At 38.6% G+C, this 18,172-nt stretch overlaps 2 protein-coding genes across 4 annotated transcripts in view; one reads left to right on the forward strand and one right to left on the reverse strand.

Moving 5' to 3' along the window:
* The first annotated feature begins 479 nt into the window (after nt 1-479).
* LOC127651280 (protein FAM13A-like) lies at nt 480-14,242 on the forward strand. Of its 3 annotated transcripts, XM_052137037.1 has the most exons (12): nt 480-674; nt 3,791-3,856; nt 5,301-5,517; nt 5,800-5,941; nt 6,036-6,117; nt 6,359-6,564; nt 6,668-6,751; nt 7,241-7,336; nt 9,437-9,520; nt 11,006-11,202; nt 12,741-12,842; nt 12,999-14,242. In XM_052137037.1, exons 1-12 carry the CDS (start codon nt 581-583, stop codon nt 13,120-13,122), a joined length of 1,494 nt encoding a protein of 497 aa, XP_051992997.1. In that variant the 5' UTR covers nt 480-580; the 3' UTR covers nt 13,123-14,242. The 3 variants fall into 3 exon arrangements, with proteins under 3 accessions (XP_051992997.1, XP_051992999.1, XP_051992998.1); XM_052137039.1 differs by lacking the exon at nt 9,437-9,520; XM_052137038.1 differs by lacking the exon at nt 3,791-3,856 and having other exon boundaries at nt 481-674.
* An 808-nt stretch (nt 14,243-15,050) lies between these two features.
* The window catches only part of herc3 (HECT and RLD domain containing E3 ubiquitin protein ligase 3), a 30,023-nt gene continuing 26,901 nt past the window's right edge, over nt 15,051-18,172 (reverse strand). The window contains exon 25 of the mRNA XM_052137194.1: nt 15,051-16,535. Within this exon, the coding sequence (XP_051993154.1) occupies nt 16,327-16,535 (209 nt within the window). The 3' untranslated portion in view covers nt 15,051-16,326. The remainder of the gene's footprint in view (nt 16,536-18,172) is intronic.

The following is an 18,172-nucleotide window of genomic DNA, read 5'->3' on the forward strand; positions in this document are numbered from 1 at the left end:
AAGGAATATTCTGGATTCAGTAAAGCTCAATTAACAGCATTTGTGGCATAATATTGATTACAACTAAAAAACGTTATTTTGACTCACCCCATTGTTATTAAAAAATGGTTATAGTAAGGCACTTACAATGGAAGGAAATGAGCCAGTCCATAAATGCTAAAATACACATTGTTTCAAAAGTATAGTCTCAATATTATAATTGTTAAAATTATTTTAGTGTAATAACATCACATATTAACTTTATCTTTGTAAAGATGGACTTGGCAACCCAGGAAATGGCAGCAGAGATGTAACCATGGGGAAAAAGAGAGAGAGGGAGAGGTAGGGAGGGGTAGAATGAAAAAAACAAAAGCTAACCACACCCACCCTGAAAGGGACGTTTGTCAGAGTTTGTCAATGGCAGGCAGCCAATCAGCTGGAAGGGGTATGTCCTGCAGTTCTGCCCACTGCCCTCCTCCCAGCCTGTGAGTAGACGGGGGAAGGCGCAGGCAGGGTATTGCTCAACTTAAGAAGTGCACCGTCCCCCTCTCTGGTGTAGTTGGTGTTTATCCTGCGCTCTTTCCTCTGCTAGACGCCTGCCATGAAGATCCAAGAGGCTCTTAGTGGGGCAGAGACCTGCAACGATGTCCCACGCCTGGACATGTCTACTCTGACAGAGGACAGTGACTGGGCAGGTCAGTCTTTTTTATGTTTTCTGTGTCTCTCACAAATATCTGTCTGCACATGGGCGACAGCTATGAGTCTGCCTTGCCCATATTGTGTCCTCATGTTGCATGAGTGCAAAGTCTTATGAAGTCACTTTATTGATTGGAAGGGAATTATAAAAGGAGCCTGTAGTCTGTTTTACTCTTATTGAGCAAACTGTATATTAGGTTTTGCATTGCAACAGCTTGCTAGATTGATGCATTTTACTGTGCATGTTGTGGAAGGTGTAATTACTGAGTAGGTTGTGTTTGTTGGAGCTTCTTAAAACCCCAGTGATCTCCCTTGAGAAGCCTTGACTTTAATCCATCTGGGGTTTTGCACTGGATCTGTTTGCGGTTTCATCTGCACTTTTTTCCCCTACTTCCCTTTTAGCTCTCATGTTTGTAAACATTCGAAAGGCTGTCGATTTCATCTTTCTGCTTTTTTGCTTCTTCATCGTCTTTTTCGAGATTAATAATTTATACAATTGAAGGTTACGTTTTACCCAACCAATCCTCCAAATCTAAATGAATTTTGCTGAGCTGATGCATCGGTTGTGATCAAATGGATTTACTGGCTACAGCGATTTAATGCATATGCACAAATGCTGCATTTCCATTAAGTTTAACGATAATCCTTCAAAGCACGAAGGAATTATTACCCGTATGTATCGTCTTTGGGGTTAAAATTTGTTTGGGGTGGGGGGTGAGCCTAGCAACAAGCGAATGTTCTCTCCAAGTGGAAGACCGTATGTATAGTCATGGCAACAGAACTGAAACATGAGGCAGTTAAATTCAGGAGTCTGCGAGCTGTTGCTATGTGTACACGTCACGCCTGAGCCTTTAAACTTCTCATGGCTATGCACAACACTCTCGGATCCCTTCCTGTTTCCTCTCCTGTCTGTGCAGCATGTGCCAGTCAAAGGCTTGCACAAAAATGCACAAACACACCCCTTTTCTCCATGACCTTTTAAATGCTGTAGTTTGCAAAAATGGTACATATTTGGTCACCTTTCGAGGTCTGGCATGGTTACACGGTAGGCAGTGAAGCACACATAGTGCAGAGAATCGCCTTGCTGGGAGGGTTGCCATGTTGAGTCAGAGTTACCCTTTTACTTTGATAAAGTGGTTAATGTCGTGGACACAGACTTGGAAACTTCTGTTTCTCTATTTCACATGCTTGCTCCATGGCACCCTCTGGTGCAAGCTTCAAACAGATGTTTACGTAATCACAAAGATAGGGTTGATGCTTATACTAATGTGGTCAAAACATCACTTCGTGGTTTGACGAGGTTTTTAAAGACGCATTCCTGGGAGATTAGTGTGAGAAACGCATTACAACCATGTGGTGTTCTACTGTCTTATATTTACATTTATGCATTTAGGAGACTCTTTTATCCAATGTAACTTACAGTGCATTCAAGGTATACATATTACCAGTAGCGTACTCTGTGGGAATCGAACCCATGACCTTGTTGTGGCTTGCATACTTTTTTATTTTATGCATTGTTTCAGGGCATTTTTTTAAAGATAGTTTTGAAATATGTATTGTCAAAAGCACTGCAATAAATATATTGACATTTTTTATAGCGCATTTGAAAGTTTTGTAGTAGATTTCACATAGTTAAACACTAGGAATCCTAGCACTTAAATTGTTTGTCACACTAAGTTGATAAACGTAATCACAGATAACATCATGCAAAAAAAAGGACCGGTTTTAGAAAATTATGTATTGTGAAAAGCGCTTTACAAATAATTTGAAAATGTAACAATTTTGGTGGAATTTGGAAGTTGAATAGTGCATATTAATTTAACAGTTATCGGCCACAAATCCTAGCAATTAACTTTGTCATGCTAAAAAGATATGGTTTGCAACAATATGTATTGTAAAAAGCACTATGCAAATGATTAACTTGAAAATGTAATAGGTTTGTAGTTCTGTAGTGCATTGTACATAGATATACATTACAAATTACATGGAATTTTTCATTTAAGATAAAATGGGTTTTATAGCCTTTTAACATTGTATTTGAAAAAAAAAATGTAAGCACATAATGGGCCTAAAGTTTGTTATGCCATGTTTAACAACTTACAGTATGAACAGGACTAAAAAGAGTTTTGCAACAATATGTTTTGTGAAAAGCACAATACAAATGAAAATGTTATAGTTTTGCGTGATTTGAAATTTTCATAGTGCATTGTACTCTACAAATTACATAGATTTTTTTTAAATACATTACCACTAAATATCAGCTATTGGCTCCAGCACATGGGAGTGGTCAGATACAGGAAGTGTTGGGGACAGTATGTAATATTAAGCTGCCAGACCTTTGTCCCAGTGAGGCCAATGCACATTGTGGTGACCCACTATGGTGCCAGGACACAGCAGTTTGCCCATATGTTTGCCAGCTGGTTTGTTCACAGTCTCAGAAAACTTGATATATCACCCCCTGCTGCTCTGTCTTTTTCACTTCCCTTGAATAAAACCATATTTCCTTGTAGGGGTGGGAGATATCACTTATTTTCTTTTTGATCCAAAACAAGTCCTAAGATTGCAGATACTGCTACCAACACTGATATGACATGGAAATGATTGATATTGGAAGATAATATGGGTAATAAAAACCACTTAACATAAAATTTTATAGCCATCATTAAGCACTTAATTGGTCTGCAAATGATCAGACTTTTGGTTTATCTATTAACAAGTAGAGATTTTCATTTTTTAATCTTAAAACAAACGTCACACAAACCCATTATAACTCATTTGACCTTTAGCTCAGTTGTTATTTATTATATAATAACCCCAGATGATCTATTGCAATTTTTAGAGTTTCTGCTTGTGTTCAGTTGAATAGAAGGACAATTAAGGCCAAAGAATACTTGGAATGTCCAAATTGTTGATCGGAATGCACACAGTATGTGTGACGCAAATTTTGTCATTCAAACAGTCTGTGCGGATTGTCTGCTTGAAACCCAGATTTTCTCAATGACTGTGCTAAAAGAGTATTGTAAGCACTGTTCTAGAGCAATCTGCCGATCCCCATTTTCTAGGGCCGTTCCCACCATGGCCTCTTTGGTTACCTGTCTTTCTCTATCTCTTCCAGATTCTTGTTTCTTTAGCGTCCCTTTCCTTGACTTTAAAAGCCTTTTCCAGCAGAGCTACAATGAGGGTAAGGGCTGAGATCTGCTTTTGTTAACAACCTGATATGCAAGAGCCCCATTTCTCTCCAATGACCTTCAAACGCTGCATGGAAACCCCATAAAACACCCTAAACTGGCATTCACCCACCCCGCATCTAACATCTCACTGCTTCTTCTGTGAGCAGACACAATAACATTTGCCTTTATTTACAGTATATTCGCAATTGTCTAATATGCTAGCACCTTAATTTGGCGAGACTCTGTGAAACGCCATCTTGTACCACATTGTTGTATGTATTATGCTGGCTCAACAAAATGGCCTCAAACGCGTGAGAGCAGAGCTCCTCAAGCTCGACTATAACAAGCACATGACACGGTACATAAGTGCAAAGAACCTGTTGCTGGAATTTAGGCTCTACAGTATCAGTTCCAGCATTTTGAAAAGCATGCAAACTGCTTGTTGTTCTTTACCGCAGCATTCTTCTGGATACATCATCATTCAATGAGATTTATGAGACTTTGATAGCATCAGCATAGTAAATAAACAAAACATTCATAAATTAAAGTGTGTCCAAACTTTCACGTTTGTTTAATAATCCGTAGTGCTTGAGGGGCCTGGCTTGCTCAGAGAGTAAAGATACTGACTACCACATCTGGAGTTGCGAGTTCGAATCCAGGGCATGCTGAGTGACTCCAGCCAGGTCTCCTAAGCAACCAAATTGGCCTGGTTGCTAGGGAGAGTAGAGTCACATGGGTAACTGCCTTGTGGTCGCTATAATGTGGTTCGCGCTCTTGGTGGGGCACATGGTGAGTTGTGCGTGGATGCCGCAGAGAATAGTGTGAAGCTTCCACACGCTCAACAAGCCACGTGATAAGATGCGTGGATTGACTGTCTCAGACGTGGAGGCAACTGAGATTCATCCTCCGCCACCCGGATTGAGGCGAGTCACCACGAGGGCCTAGAGCACATTGGGAATTGGCCATTCCAAATTTGGGAGAAATGGGGAGAAAAAAATAAAATTAAATAATAATAATAATCTGTAGTGCTTATACTTAACCTTTAGAAAACATATTCACAGTTACATTGAATAATCAAGAAATAAAAAGCACATGTATTGAATATTTAATAAAGGTGATGGTATACTTGGATATTACTCTCTTTAAAAGTTGAAAAACAGCAACTTTATAGTTTTGCTATCAGCAAAAACCAAAAAGGCTGACCTCAGGACTCCAGAAATCTCAACAGGGTCAATAGAGTATCAGCTTGGTTAAAATTGAATGTGTTATCAAACTTTTGGTCACGACTGTAGGATATCAACAAAGACTGAATGCACCTCGTGGCCATCCTGTTGCCAATTTTTCCCTGTTTGCCTTGTGAAATCTAAAAGCACCGTCCCATCATTTGCACTCTATTTGAACAATTCCCCTGCCCAAGGGTGTGTAAACAACATTCATGTTTTTTCCTCTTAACAGAACCAGTGCCGGCCTACTCATCTTGGCAAAGGGAGAGTATGGACCGCAATGAAGCTCAGGTATCGCCCCACGCCGGTGGCAAGCTGATTCGTCAACTTCTAGAGGAAGACAGTGACCCAATGGTCTCTCCACGCTTCTATGCCTATGGAGACAGCCAGCAGTACCTGGATGACACAGAGGTTCCACCATCGCCACCCAATGCCCACTCCTTTGTAAGGTAAGAATGTACCCTCTTAAGTTTTGGGAGTTAAATAAAGACGTGAAATACTATGGAGGGGAATTCACAAAGTTTATTTACACGTGTTGGTTTGGCACCGGATTCGCTAAAGGAATTGCGGGAAACGGGTAACAGTGCAAACACACCACAAATTTGTGCTGAACCCATTTTACAGGGACAAATTTTGCAGGCCACATACTAAAGTAGCTTGGCTAAAGAGCAAATTCATCCCTCTGTGTTTTGTAGGGTGAATTTTAAATTTTGCAAATGTTTTTAACTCAGTAGGCGAAGGAGTTCATCGTTAGGTTCCTGCGATGATGACCGTGAGGAGCTCACCTCAGCCCAGCTTTCAAAACGTATCCACGCCCTCAAGAAGAAGATCCACAGGTTTGAGGAGAAGTTTGAGGAGGAACGCAAATACAGGGTGAGCGATTTCCTAAACTAAAGGCTTCTTCTACTTCGCAAACTGTTTCTTACTCTTTTCACTGCAAATATTGAGCTTTGTGTTTTCTTCGTAGCCATCACATGGCGACAAAGCCGCCAACCCAGAGGTTCTGAGATGGATGAATGAACTCGCTAAGATGCGTAAAGACTTGAAAGGTATGAACTGAATGGCTTTACTAGAGATGCAAGAGACACAGTAAGCATTATGAGCATGATTAGCATTGTGTAAGCAACACTAATCCAACCTTCAGGATATCTTGTTTGACAAACAGCAACAAAATGTCATTTGTCGCTAGCCTCTGTGGATGAATGCCAGGAACTCTACTCCTGATCTGATTAGGGCTTGCAAAGAACATATAAACAAATGGCTGAACAGTCCATGATCTGTCTTCCACAGATCACAAGTTGTTAAAATCAGAGGAGGATTTGACGCCCATCCCCCGCCAACGCAGTAACACGCTTCCCATGAGCTTTGGGTCGCAGTTGGAGAAGAAACCACCCGAGACCAAAGCCCCCAAACCCCCTGTGGAAAGCACGCTGGAAGCAGTCATGAACAAACTACAGGAGAAACGCAAGGAGGCGGGGCGACCAGAGGACATTAAAGTGAGTTGTTTGTCATTTTTTCCCCTACAAAGGCATGAATCCTTTAAATGTTGGGGGGATGGGGATACTACAGTTCCAAAGAACATCTTCTGTTCCCCTTTAGGATATGACCCGTGAGCAGATCGGAGCAGAGAAGGTGGCCCTTCAGAAAGCTCTTCTGTATTACGAGAGCATCCATGGCAGACCAGTGAGTATATGCAAATCTTCATATGTGCAAAATATGCAAGATAGTAGCAGGAAAACCTGTAAATATCAGCAAATTTTAAAATTGTTACAGGCTTGGCAAAGTCATTTTCAGTATTTTTTCATTTTTTTTTTTATATTGCTAGATATTGCTCTTTTCCGGAAAGACATAGTGATGTTCAGTTCATTAGCAAATTGTACATTTGAGTCGGTTATTTTCAGTGAATGGGTCGGACAAACTGGGTTAAATGATTCATTAGCTAATCAGTCTGGATTGTAATGATTTTCGTAAATGCCGATCTGCTAGATATGATTTATTTTTTTTTTTGAATGAATCGGTCAAACTGATTCATTAATTGGCCTTAAGGATTAATTAGCGAAAAGTCTGAATGTGAATAATTTTTTAAAAACCTTATCTGGTTATCCCAAATGACTGGAAGCGTCATGCAAAGATGAATTAGTTACAAACTGCTCTATCATTCATTCTTTTAAGGTCACCAAGAATGAGAGGCAGGTTATGAAGCCTATGTATGACAGATACCGGCTCGTCAAACAGATCCTGTGTAGAGCGTCCACCATTCCAGTCATTGTAAGTTCCATTTTTGTCCTACTGCCTTCATTCCCCCTTCCTCCATGTATGAATTTCAGTTTGTCTATGTACTACATATTTCGCTCTAGTAAACATTCGTTAGTTTAAAATATATATCCATGCTACGCTAGCAGGTGGCAAAAGCCATTGTTGACGTTTGTTTTATAGCCATAACTTTAACTTCTTTCTTGAGCTAATTCATACAGTTACGTCTCTGAGGTATTAGTAGGGGAAATAGCATTAGCAGTAGCACAATATAAGCATTTAGCTGCAGTATTGATGTGGTGGCAGTGCTGGGGCTTGTTAGCACCGCTAAGCCTGTCTTTAACAAGAGCTCAAGCGTGGCCAGTTTATATCCTGTGGCTCGGTATTTGCAACAGCATTCCTTATAATTCCTTCCCTACCTAAGACTCTTACACACGTACTCTTAAAGTCCTCCAAAGCATTGCCACCCTGATAAAAGTATTCCCATTCCACAGGAATTAGCATTTTAATAAAAATGTACATTTCTTAGAGCCCTGGCACAATATATTTAATAATGCAGTCATATTTTAAGTACATATAAATACATGCAAAAATTGTATGTTTTAAAACATTTGGGTTAACAACTATTTACATAATTTACATAAAAACCATTACATAAATACTCTACAGCCTGATTAACTGTATGTACTTTACTGTATGTACTCGTAATGTCTTTTAGCTTTATGTTCTGCATTTTTATTTTGTTGATAATGAATGGGCTTGTTTCTGTAAACTATTGACCAAAAAACTATTGAAATGGGACAAAACCAAAACAATCGGCTGCACAACATTTAAAAGGTGATGTGTGTAGTTTTTTCCCATTGTTACAATACTTTTTCCAATCCCAGTTTAAATGTGCACTCTGTTATTTTTCCCCCAAAACTTTGACTCCTAAAGAAATGAATTGTAATTTTCAAAAAGATGTATAAAATCATGTGCACTCACATTAGATGAGGACTCTAGTCATATCAGTACCCTTATAAAAGCTCTTTTATTCTATTTGACGGAGTGGTGGCCATATGAGGGCTGCCATTTTAGAGTCACATGACCAACTGAATACCACTCGCTTAATCTCAGTAACTCAGTAACTTGTTATTGGACTCTTTCACTCCAGGATTAAATTAATTATGGCTGATTGTGAAAAGTGAATTTCTACAATGGCATCTGAAACTGAAAACTATTGATTTTGAATGATGCTGCATCCACACCACTAGGTGTCACTGTAAGTCCAAGATGAGAATGACAAAAAGTTACTGAGTGCACCTTTAAAATGCGGAGACAACTATGAGGCCAGAAATATACTTAACGCAAGTATGCGTATGCGTATGCAATTGCAAGCGCTTGGCCGACACACAGTTCAGCTGAACAAGATTAATGTGCGTTCTTGTGTCTCTGTGGTGGTAGCAAACCTCAGTACTCAAGGGGGCAATAGAGTTACCCTCAAAAGTCTGTGCTCTTGAACTGGATGTGTTATAATTCGAGTAAGTTTCTATAAATATTTTGACTTACTTGCTCAGTAATATTCTTATCAAACTGTTACTCCTCAATACTATAGCTGACTTGAAAGAGGAAACTCACCACAGAAGTGGTTCACAATAATGTCTGCTAATGTCTAGTGCCCCTTGTGGCTACGTTGAGATTGCAATGCGTATTGGTTTGTGTTATGAATTGCGTGCGGTCTGACACGTCAATGCAACAATGCACAAAATCGTGCCTGCATTCATGTATTTATGTAGAGTCTGTTTTGGCATTAAGTAAGCCATCGTAAGTTGATTCCGCATAAAAGTGTAAACATTATGGCACTATCAGAACATTCGTGTGTTTGACAATGCAGAGTTCGGAAAACCAGTTTGAAAATACTTTTGCATTTCCGTTGGGTGACGGCAGATGCGTAAAAATTGCACACTTCACCTTTAAAGAGAGGAAACTAAAAATACAGGGTTCACTTTCAAGTCGTAAACAAATGGATCCAAAATGCCCAAAGTTGCAGGAGTCCTTTAACAGAGTCCTGCCCTGCGTGGGCTATTGCAAGGGTGGTTTATGGAGATGTAACACCATTGTTAACATCTACCTTAGGGTTCGCCTTCCAGCAAGCGCAGAGGCCCCCTGCTGCAGCCCATAATCGAGGGTGTACCAGCCCTGTTCTTCAGCGACACCAAGGTGAAGAGCTGTTAATGCTCAACCAATCAGTGATGCACCTGACCTGCCCTGCCTCCTTCCCCCTCGATTTCCACATTTACCTAATCATGATCACAGCCTGTTGATTCTTGTGACCTGGTGGATCCCCAAAGCGAATCATTAATTGCATGGGCACATAATACTTGGGAGTGCTGTGTAGTTCGACTCCTACTGATTGAATAGTTGTTTTATCAAATCCCCTCTTGGTGATTGGCAGGAAACTTATGCTCAGTTTTTTTGTGTTTTGGAGGAAAACTCTATGCTCAAACTGATCTGAATTCAACTTACTTGCACTTTCACATTATGTTTTTCATTGTACTACTAACACGAGGGCCTAACACGAATGCCATTGAGCTTTGACTTGAAAATCTTGAAGGAAAATACAAGTTAGGCTTAATAGACAGAACTTATGGCATAATGTTGATTACCACAAACAATTATTGACTCATCCATCCTTTTCTATAAACAAAAGAACCAAAAATCTGGGTTACAGTGAGGCACTTACAATGGAAGTGAATGTGGCCAATTTTTGGAGGGTTTTAATGGCAGAATAATATGTTAATAAATATTTAACATTAATAAATGTTATTTATCTTAATTCTTTTGTTAAAACATGTGTATTGTTTGAGCTGTAAAGTTGTTTAAATCATTCTTTTTACCCCGTCATTGCAACGAAGTTGTAAAATTGGATATAACTTTAAAATCATATTTACTAACCTTTTCTATTTAGTGAGATTAAATCGCTAAAATGCATATTGTTTACATCTTGTGGCTGTACTTTTAAAACAGTGAGTCTTTTTACATTTAAGATTGGCCCCATTCACTTCAATTTTAAGTGCCTTACTTTAACCCAGAAAGTCCTCGTGGTGGCATAGTGACTCGCCTCAATCCGGGTGGCGGGGGCCGAATCTCAGTTGCCTCCATGTCTGAGACAGTCAATGCGCACATCTCATCTCGTGGCTTGTTGAACGCGTTACTGTGGAGACATGGCACATGTTGAGGCTTCACACTATTCTCTGCGGCATCCACGCACAACTCACCATGCACACACCGAGAATAAACCACATTATAGTGACCACGAGTAAGTTACCCCAAGTGACTCTACACTCACTAGCAACCGGGCCAATTTGGTTGCTTAGGAAACCTGGCTGGAGTCACTCAGCACGCCCTAGGATTTGAACTCGAGACCCCAGAGGTGGTAGTCAGCATCTTAACTCAGGATGATGACTAGTACCCAGCTACCCAGGACCCCTGATTTTTGATAAGGATGAGTCGAAATAATTTTTTGTGGTAATCAACATTATGCCACACTGTATACCGTTATTTGAGCTTAACTTCTATTGAACCCAGACTATTCCTTTAAGAAAACTCTTAAATTGATTGTGGAAACTCAGTCAACCAAGGTATTAACTTATGGATCCTTGAGTTAAGCTGGAATTGATCTAACAGCACCATCTGCTCTTCCAGGAGGAAGAGGACGGCTCAGATGATGACAACGACACAAACACTCAGTTCAAGGTCACGGTTAAGCCTGAGCTGAGTATACTGGGACTACTTGACCAGCTGGATGAGGAAACGGATGGTTTCATCTCACCCATCGATGAACTATCACCATCCAAGAACACAACAGACATGAGACTGTCCAATTTACATGCTGCTCCCATGTAAGTAGTTCATAAGACTAGTATTATAAATATTAAAGGTTTAGAATGGAAACTTCTTAGGGGATGTTCATTAGTCGGACATCTTTTGACCATTGCACAATATCTCGCTGTTTTTTCAGCATATCATACATTTAAAAAGTACTTTGACTTCTAAAAATGCATCTGGAGACACCTGTTTTTTATTCTAGAACTTGTTTTAGTGCAAGAAAGCATTCGGTTTAAAATGCCACTGTGGCAGGGCGGAGGGTGGGGCCAGGTCATGATCCTACACACCCGGTCCCGTATTCTCACCTCCTCCTTTCCATTGTTCCCTTTACACTAATGGAAAGGAGGAGGCGAGAACCGGCTTTTCAATATAAATAATAGTTTAATGATAAACTTAAAAGACAGCATAAATACACACATGACGGACATGTCCGTAAACGATCTCTCTCTCCCGCACGATCCTCTGCAGTCGACTTTTATCCCTCACTGAGGCTTAATTAGCCTAATACAGGACCGGGTGTGTAGGATCACCGACCCGGCCCCGCCCTGCCACAGCCACTTAGGGTGCTTAAACACTATGGAAAGCTCAAGGCGTGGGTCACATTTACCTTCGCACGGCGAAATTCCGAGGGCGAAGTCATCTCAATGGGAACTTGTGCAATCGGGAATTTGGCGCAATAGAATTTCCCCTCGCAGTTTTCGCATGGAGTTAAATTTTGCTGAACTTGACAGGCGAATTCGAAGCGTCAGAAGCTTTGTTCGGCAGTGACCTCTGTGTGGAAGGTTTTTCGTACACAACTACACTGAATATTCACAATGGACAAGGATATAATTTTAGTTATACAATCGACTCGCAATGCAAAGGTTTCCACTAGGGCTTTTGACAGACGTCATTGCTTTCAGCTCACGGTCATTGGCTTGCGCCCGGCATTTTCTGCTTTTCAATTGCATAAAGCGGAGAATTATTTTTCAGACACTCTCTGCGGCTCCCCACGTTTTTGCTGCACTGCTGTCAATCCCACAATCGACCATCAGAGTATGGACCTCAGCTCCCATAGATATTCATTTAAAATGCTCACTCACCTGCACGCCAGCGGAAACGTACTGTAAATGTGAACATGCCTTTAGACAAAAGTGTTAGGCGGAATATGTAAGGTCTATTTTGAGGCTGTGAAAACAGCCAGATCAGTTTGAAATCAAGTTGTATTAATATTGTGTTAATATTGTTAAATAAAGAGCAATAAAGCGCGTGTCTTCATCAATGAATGGCTATATCAAAGTGTGTTACAGCACAAATTAAAATTCATAATGTTTGGTTGTTGAATTTTTTCTTCTAAATCTTTGTGACGTATCATACAGAAAGAATTCTCACAATGAATCTAGTGAAGCTGCAATGATTTGCATGACAAAAAACTGCTAAAAGTAATAAATGGTTGAGTGATATTTATCGTATCAAACATTGAATAAGCACATTCTTACAGTGTTTTCATTGTTGCTGTTGGTGTGCAGAAAGAATCTTAAAACTTTCCACTCCCTCCTACACAAACACACAGGCAGGAACTTGTGGAGCAACTCCAAGAAACCCGTGAAGAAAAGAAAAGGATCCGCAAAAACCTCAGTGAATTTGAGGATCAGTTCTTCAAGCAGAACGGCAGGTAAAGAAAACGTATCTTTCACAATTACAATGAATGTTTAGCAAACGTGTAAACATTGTACGAGTTGTCCCTTGAAAAAAATTTTTTAAACGTTTAAAAAACAATCATTAATTTGATTATTAATTTACATTCTTTGTACTTCCACCGTTTCCATAGAACTGTACAAAAGGAAGATCGCTCGCCTTTGGCTGGGGAATATAATGAATACAAGCACATTAAAGCCAAACTGAGGCTGCTGGAAGTGCTCGTCAGTAAAAGAGACTCCTCTAAATTCATCTAGTGTGCAGCCCATCCAGTGACCTGCTAAAGGACTTACTCTACTAGCCAAACAAGTACCAGACACTGCTATCAAAAGCAAAACAGCTTGTACAAAGACATTTATTTTATCCACATTGTTTGTGGCCATGCAGCCCCATTAAATGCACGTTTGGCTGTCAAGGATGAGGACTGAAGATTTCTAGAGACAGTGGATTTGAAAATGCAACCAGATTATGAAAACAATCAGATTACCGCCGAAACCCTAATCGCAATTGCCTATTAAACCAAGAAGAATGTTTCCGTTATTTTTCATGTTGTATTATACGACCGTTCGTATGGATCTTTAGATAATTTTTTTATCTTAATATTGCTATAATATACTGTAGATACAACTGTTTTTCATAATCAGGCATAAGCTTTGAAGAACATTGAGACTGTATGTCTTATATTGTAAATAATTTGAGAGTTTATCATTATAGGAACTTTTTGTATTTGATGAATTAAAGAAGGTTACAGATTTTCGGAAGGAAGGCTCTGTATATTTTTTCTTTATTTGCTGGTGCCATATTTCATGTAAATTGTTTATTTTCAGTATTCATGTTTCTGAGAAATTGCATTGTTTGTGCTTGTTCATAGTTAAACTATCTTTGTTGTTCTAACACTGAAGCTGTAACCTTAAGACCATTGAGTAAGCTAGAATTAACTTACTAAGGGGCCTGTGATATACTAACGTAAAAAAACAAACAAACAAACAACAGAAAATAAAAAAATCCCTTGCCATGCTATAATGGTGTGGAAACGCACAAAGAAAGGTAATATAAACTTGCTGTCATCATCTCCAGTGTCAAATGGTCATTGCATTAAAGTAACTGTTTAACAGTGATATGGGTCGACAAAATCCACTTAAAATGTTACCAAGAAAGTAAACCTATGTTGTACTGGCAGGTTTGCTTCTGATTTGCAGATCCAAACCAAATGAGCATGTCAAACCTTTTCTTATTCTCCAGATTGGAAACGTGTAAAACCTTTGTTTTTTTCTGAACGTGATAACGCTAATGGATAAAATGAATACTGTGTACATTTTAGTGCATGATTGTATATGTATTTTGTATATATGATATAAAACCAAAACATATTTTTCTTCTGAATTTACTTGTTTATTAATTTGTTTAATGAATATAAAATAGTGTGAATTGTGATTACTTAATCTGAATCAAATAGGTGATCTGTGATTTAAATTTTGCGAACTTTAACTTTAAGAAGTACAACAATAATCGGAGGTGAAATTTGAATTTTATTGTTCTGGAAAAAATAGATAAAACAATATATTCCATCTGAAAGCTATAAAAGTAAATATACTTTCTAAAATAATAATGCATCAGCCACAAAGAAGCCCTTGTTTGCACACATTGAAAGAAAGGATTTAGCTGAATAGGAACACTTCTTTATGTGTCTTTCCAACATGTACAAACAAATACATTTCATGCAGCTAAATGCAAAACACCCGACCACAGTCTTCAGCGAAAAACATCACAGCGGTGCATTAGACATAATGTATCGTTCTCTGTCAAAACACCAGTAACTACTGAGGAACCATAGGCAAGTCATTCTGATCCATTTGTAATGGCAAACCAACACCAATGCTCGTTTTATTAAGAAAACATAAATAGAAAATAAATCCCCTTTACTGCATATAAGATATGACCTATTTTGGAGAGAACATGAGGGATTTAATCAAAAACTACAACAGACTGAATTGAAAAAAATATATAATGCAACTGTTAAAATATTCACATTTGTTGGATTAAAATTTATTTAAAATCCCATAACTAGTACACATCAACCTGTAGGTTATTGCTGGATCACGTTTTTCAACAAAATCTAAACCGAAGCCACTCATGCATATGCCCCCGATTAAATAACGCAACATTTTACGAGAAGCAGTTTCAGCGTCCACCTGGGCATGGCACGCTCATGCATGCCTATCATTAAGAAGAAACATTGTGTTTATAATGACTTACAAATGAACATCAATGAAAAAAAGACGTAAGAATGAATTCAGAAAGTGCGGAACTGCATAATCTGTATTATTTGAGCACAAACAGAAAGGGTAAAGCTTCGAAAAAGGGATTCGTTCTTACATTAAATCCCTTTAGTTTGTTAGGTCTGAAAATGTCTGTCTGGTGCTGATGGACTTTTTTTTTTTTTATCCTGGACGAGCCCCCAATTTGGATGAGAGGGTTGTGATAGAGATCTCTTTCTGGATGGATACTAAAGAAATCTTCTGGGTTCAATACAAGATACAATCGACTGTATTTGTGGCGTAATGTTGATTACTACATAAAGTTTCGACTTGTCCCTCCTTTTCTTTAAAAAACTAAAAAAAGCAAAAATCTGGGTTGCAGTCAGGCATTTACAATGGTAGTGAATGGAGCTAATCTGTAAAGTTATTTCCAATTTCATAACTTCGTTGCAATGATGACGTAATGCTGTAAATCCTAAACCTACCATAAAAACCATGATTTAAACAACTTTACAGCTGAAATAATGCACGTCTTAACAGGAGAATGAATGAAAGTGCTTTCATAAAAGTAGAATCTTCACATTTCTGCCTTTAAACAACCCCAAAATTGGCCCAATTCACTTCCATTGTTAGTGCCTCACTGCAACCTTGATTTTTGCTTTTTTCAACATTATGCCACATTGTTGTCAATTGAGCTTAACTTGTATTGAACCAGGAATATTCCTTTAACAGCACATCTCTGGAATTTCTGCATTTTACTTAAATTAGTTTACGTCATCCCAGAAAATCAAAATTGCAAAATTATGTGGTCTTGACAACAGAGCAATCTACCAGTTTTGATTAAAAAACATCAATGATATTTCTAAATATATAAAGAAATTATCTTTAATTTATTTTGCTGACTACGGCATGCCGATTATTTATTTGTATTATTTAAAAATATAAACTTTGATAACAAAAACAGTCAAGGAAAAATAGTGCACATATTAAAACGCAACCAAATGAAGTCCCTCTCAAAAAAAATGGGAAAATAATAGATTTACTCATATCAGATACAGTATGTGCTCTTCTGTGGTAAATGTGAGAGCAGTTTTCATTCCTTTTTCTCAACAGGTTTAAAGTGCAGTGTAAGCAGATGCTCAAGAGCCCTACAGGCCAGCTTCCAGACCTCCGCAGCTCAACCTCGCTACCCACTAGTCCCGCTCAGACCAGACTGAAGCCCTCATACTGCTCCACAGCCTGTGTGAGCCTGTGCCGTAGGGTCTCTTTGGTCTGGTAGCAGGGCATGTCCAGCATGTTATAGCAAGTGTGAGCCACAGGCAGGTAGTGCTCTTCCGCGGCCGTCGATTGGATGACTATGCGTAAACTGGCCATGCCGTGGATAGGGATGCGGTCGCTGCCTGTCAGGAACACTGGCAGAATAAAAATAAAAACTATTCAGTCTGCATTCTAACATATGCATTTGTCAGTCTTTAATAAATGCACTCATTTCCATTGATTTGCTTAAACAAAAATGACCAGCACAAGCTATTACAAAAGACCTTTTTTGTAAACAGTAAAGGCTTATTCACACCAAGACTATATATATTTTTTTTAAAACTTTAAATCGAAACAAAGCATTTTTAAAAGCTAACGTAAACTTAGTTTTTCCGAATGCCGCTACGTCTCGTGCACAGTGCCTTTTGTACTAAGCCATGTGATAAAGGAATTTTAATTATTAAGAGTGCCATGGTGGTTATTTAGATTTTTGGACTTTATGAACCCTTGACCATCGAGCACATTAAAGGAATAGTTCACCCAAAAATTATAAATTTTTCATGATTCACTCACCCTCTTGGTATCCCAGATGTGTGACTTACTTTCTTCTGCAGAACACTAATAAAGATTTTTTTAAAGAATATCTTTAAATAAATAATAATTGTAGGTCCTCACAATTCAAGTGAATGGGTGCCAAAATTTTGAAGCTCCAAAATCCAAATAAAGGCAAAATAAAAGTAATCCATACGACTCCAGTGGTTAAATCCATGTGTTCAGACACGATATGATATGTGTGGGTGAGAAACAGATCAATATTTTTTTTTTGGTCATAAATTCTCCAAAAACAGATGGAGAAAGAGAAAGTGAAGGAAAAAGGATTTAAATATTGATCCGTTTCTCACCAACGCTCATATTACTCGATATGAACGATCATATCACTTCTGAAGACATGGATTTAAACACCAGCGTTGTCTGGAGTACTTTTATGTTGCCCTTATGTGGATTTTGGAGCTTAAAAATGTTGGCACCCGTTCACTTGCATTGTAAGGACCTACAGAGCTGACATATTCTTCTAAAAATCTTTATTTGTGTTCTGCAGAAGAAAGTCATATACATTTGGGATGGCATTACGGTCGAGTAAATGATGAGAGAATTTTCATTTTTGGGTGAACTATACCTTTATAACCCACTTTTGAAGCTTTTTAAGGATTTAAGCATAACTTGTATTGAATCTGGAATATTCCTGAAGTACTAGGGCAATTTTTTAACCAACATGTAAGTCAATATTTTTTCCTTTATATGTTGACAAAAAAAAAAAAAAGAGAGAGAAAAGTCTAGAAAGAACTGGCTGAAATAATTTAGTCATTAGTTATTGGGGATTTTCCCGCTTGAGCTGCAAGAGCTGAACACCTGTTCAGAGAACCGCTTCACTAATGGGTTTATTACCTCACTCAAACACACCCTATATATATGTGACATTAATCAGCTTTATCCATAACATATACACAATAACAAGACAAAAACATGCAATGCGAAACGCAATACCCAAAATTGTCTAAAATGTGAGGAATTCACAACTGTAGCTAAAGGCCCCAGCACAATCATCTTCGTTTTTCACTCATGTTCTTAGAAAATGTCTCTATGTGAACGATCGTACAGATGTAGGTTCATTTGCACCAGCTTGCTAACAACTCTACACGCCGGTGTGTTCATGTTGACTGATCTTAACTGTCGACGTCAAAGTAGGACACATCTACTAATGATGTGGACCAATGCCAGTAAGCAAGCGTTT

This window comes from Xyrauchen texanus, chromosome 11, assembly GCF_025860055.1.
Source record: "Xyrauchen texanus isolate HMW12.3.18 chromosome 11, RBS_HiC_50CHRs, whole genome shotgun sequence".
NCBI lineage: Eukaryota > Metazoa > Chordata > Actinopteri > Cypriniformes > Catostomidae > Xyrauchen > Xyrauchen texanus.

Coding starts and splice junctions, on each gene's coding strand:
- LOC127651280 (XM_052137037.1), top strand. CDS start 581: ATGAAGATCCAAGAGGCTCTTAGTGGGGCAGAGACCTGCAACGATGTC. Junction 6,118..6,358: donor GATGCGTAAAGACTTGAAAG/GTATGAACTGAA, acceptor TGTCTTCCACAG/ATCACAAGTTGTTAAAATCA. Junction 7,337..9,436: donor CGTCCACCATTCCAGTCATT/GTAAGTTCCATT, acceptor CATCTACCTTAG/GGTTCGCCTTCCAGCAAGCG.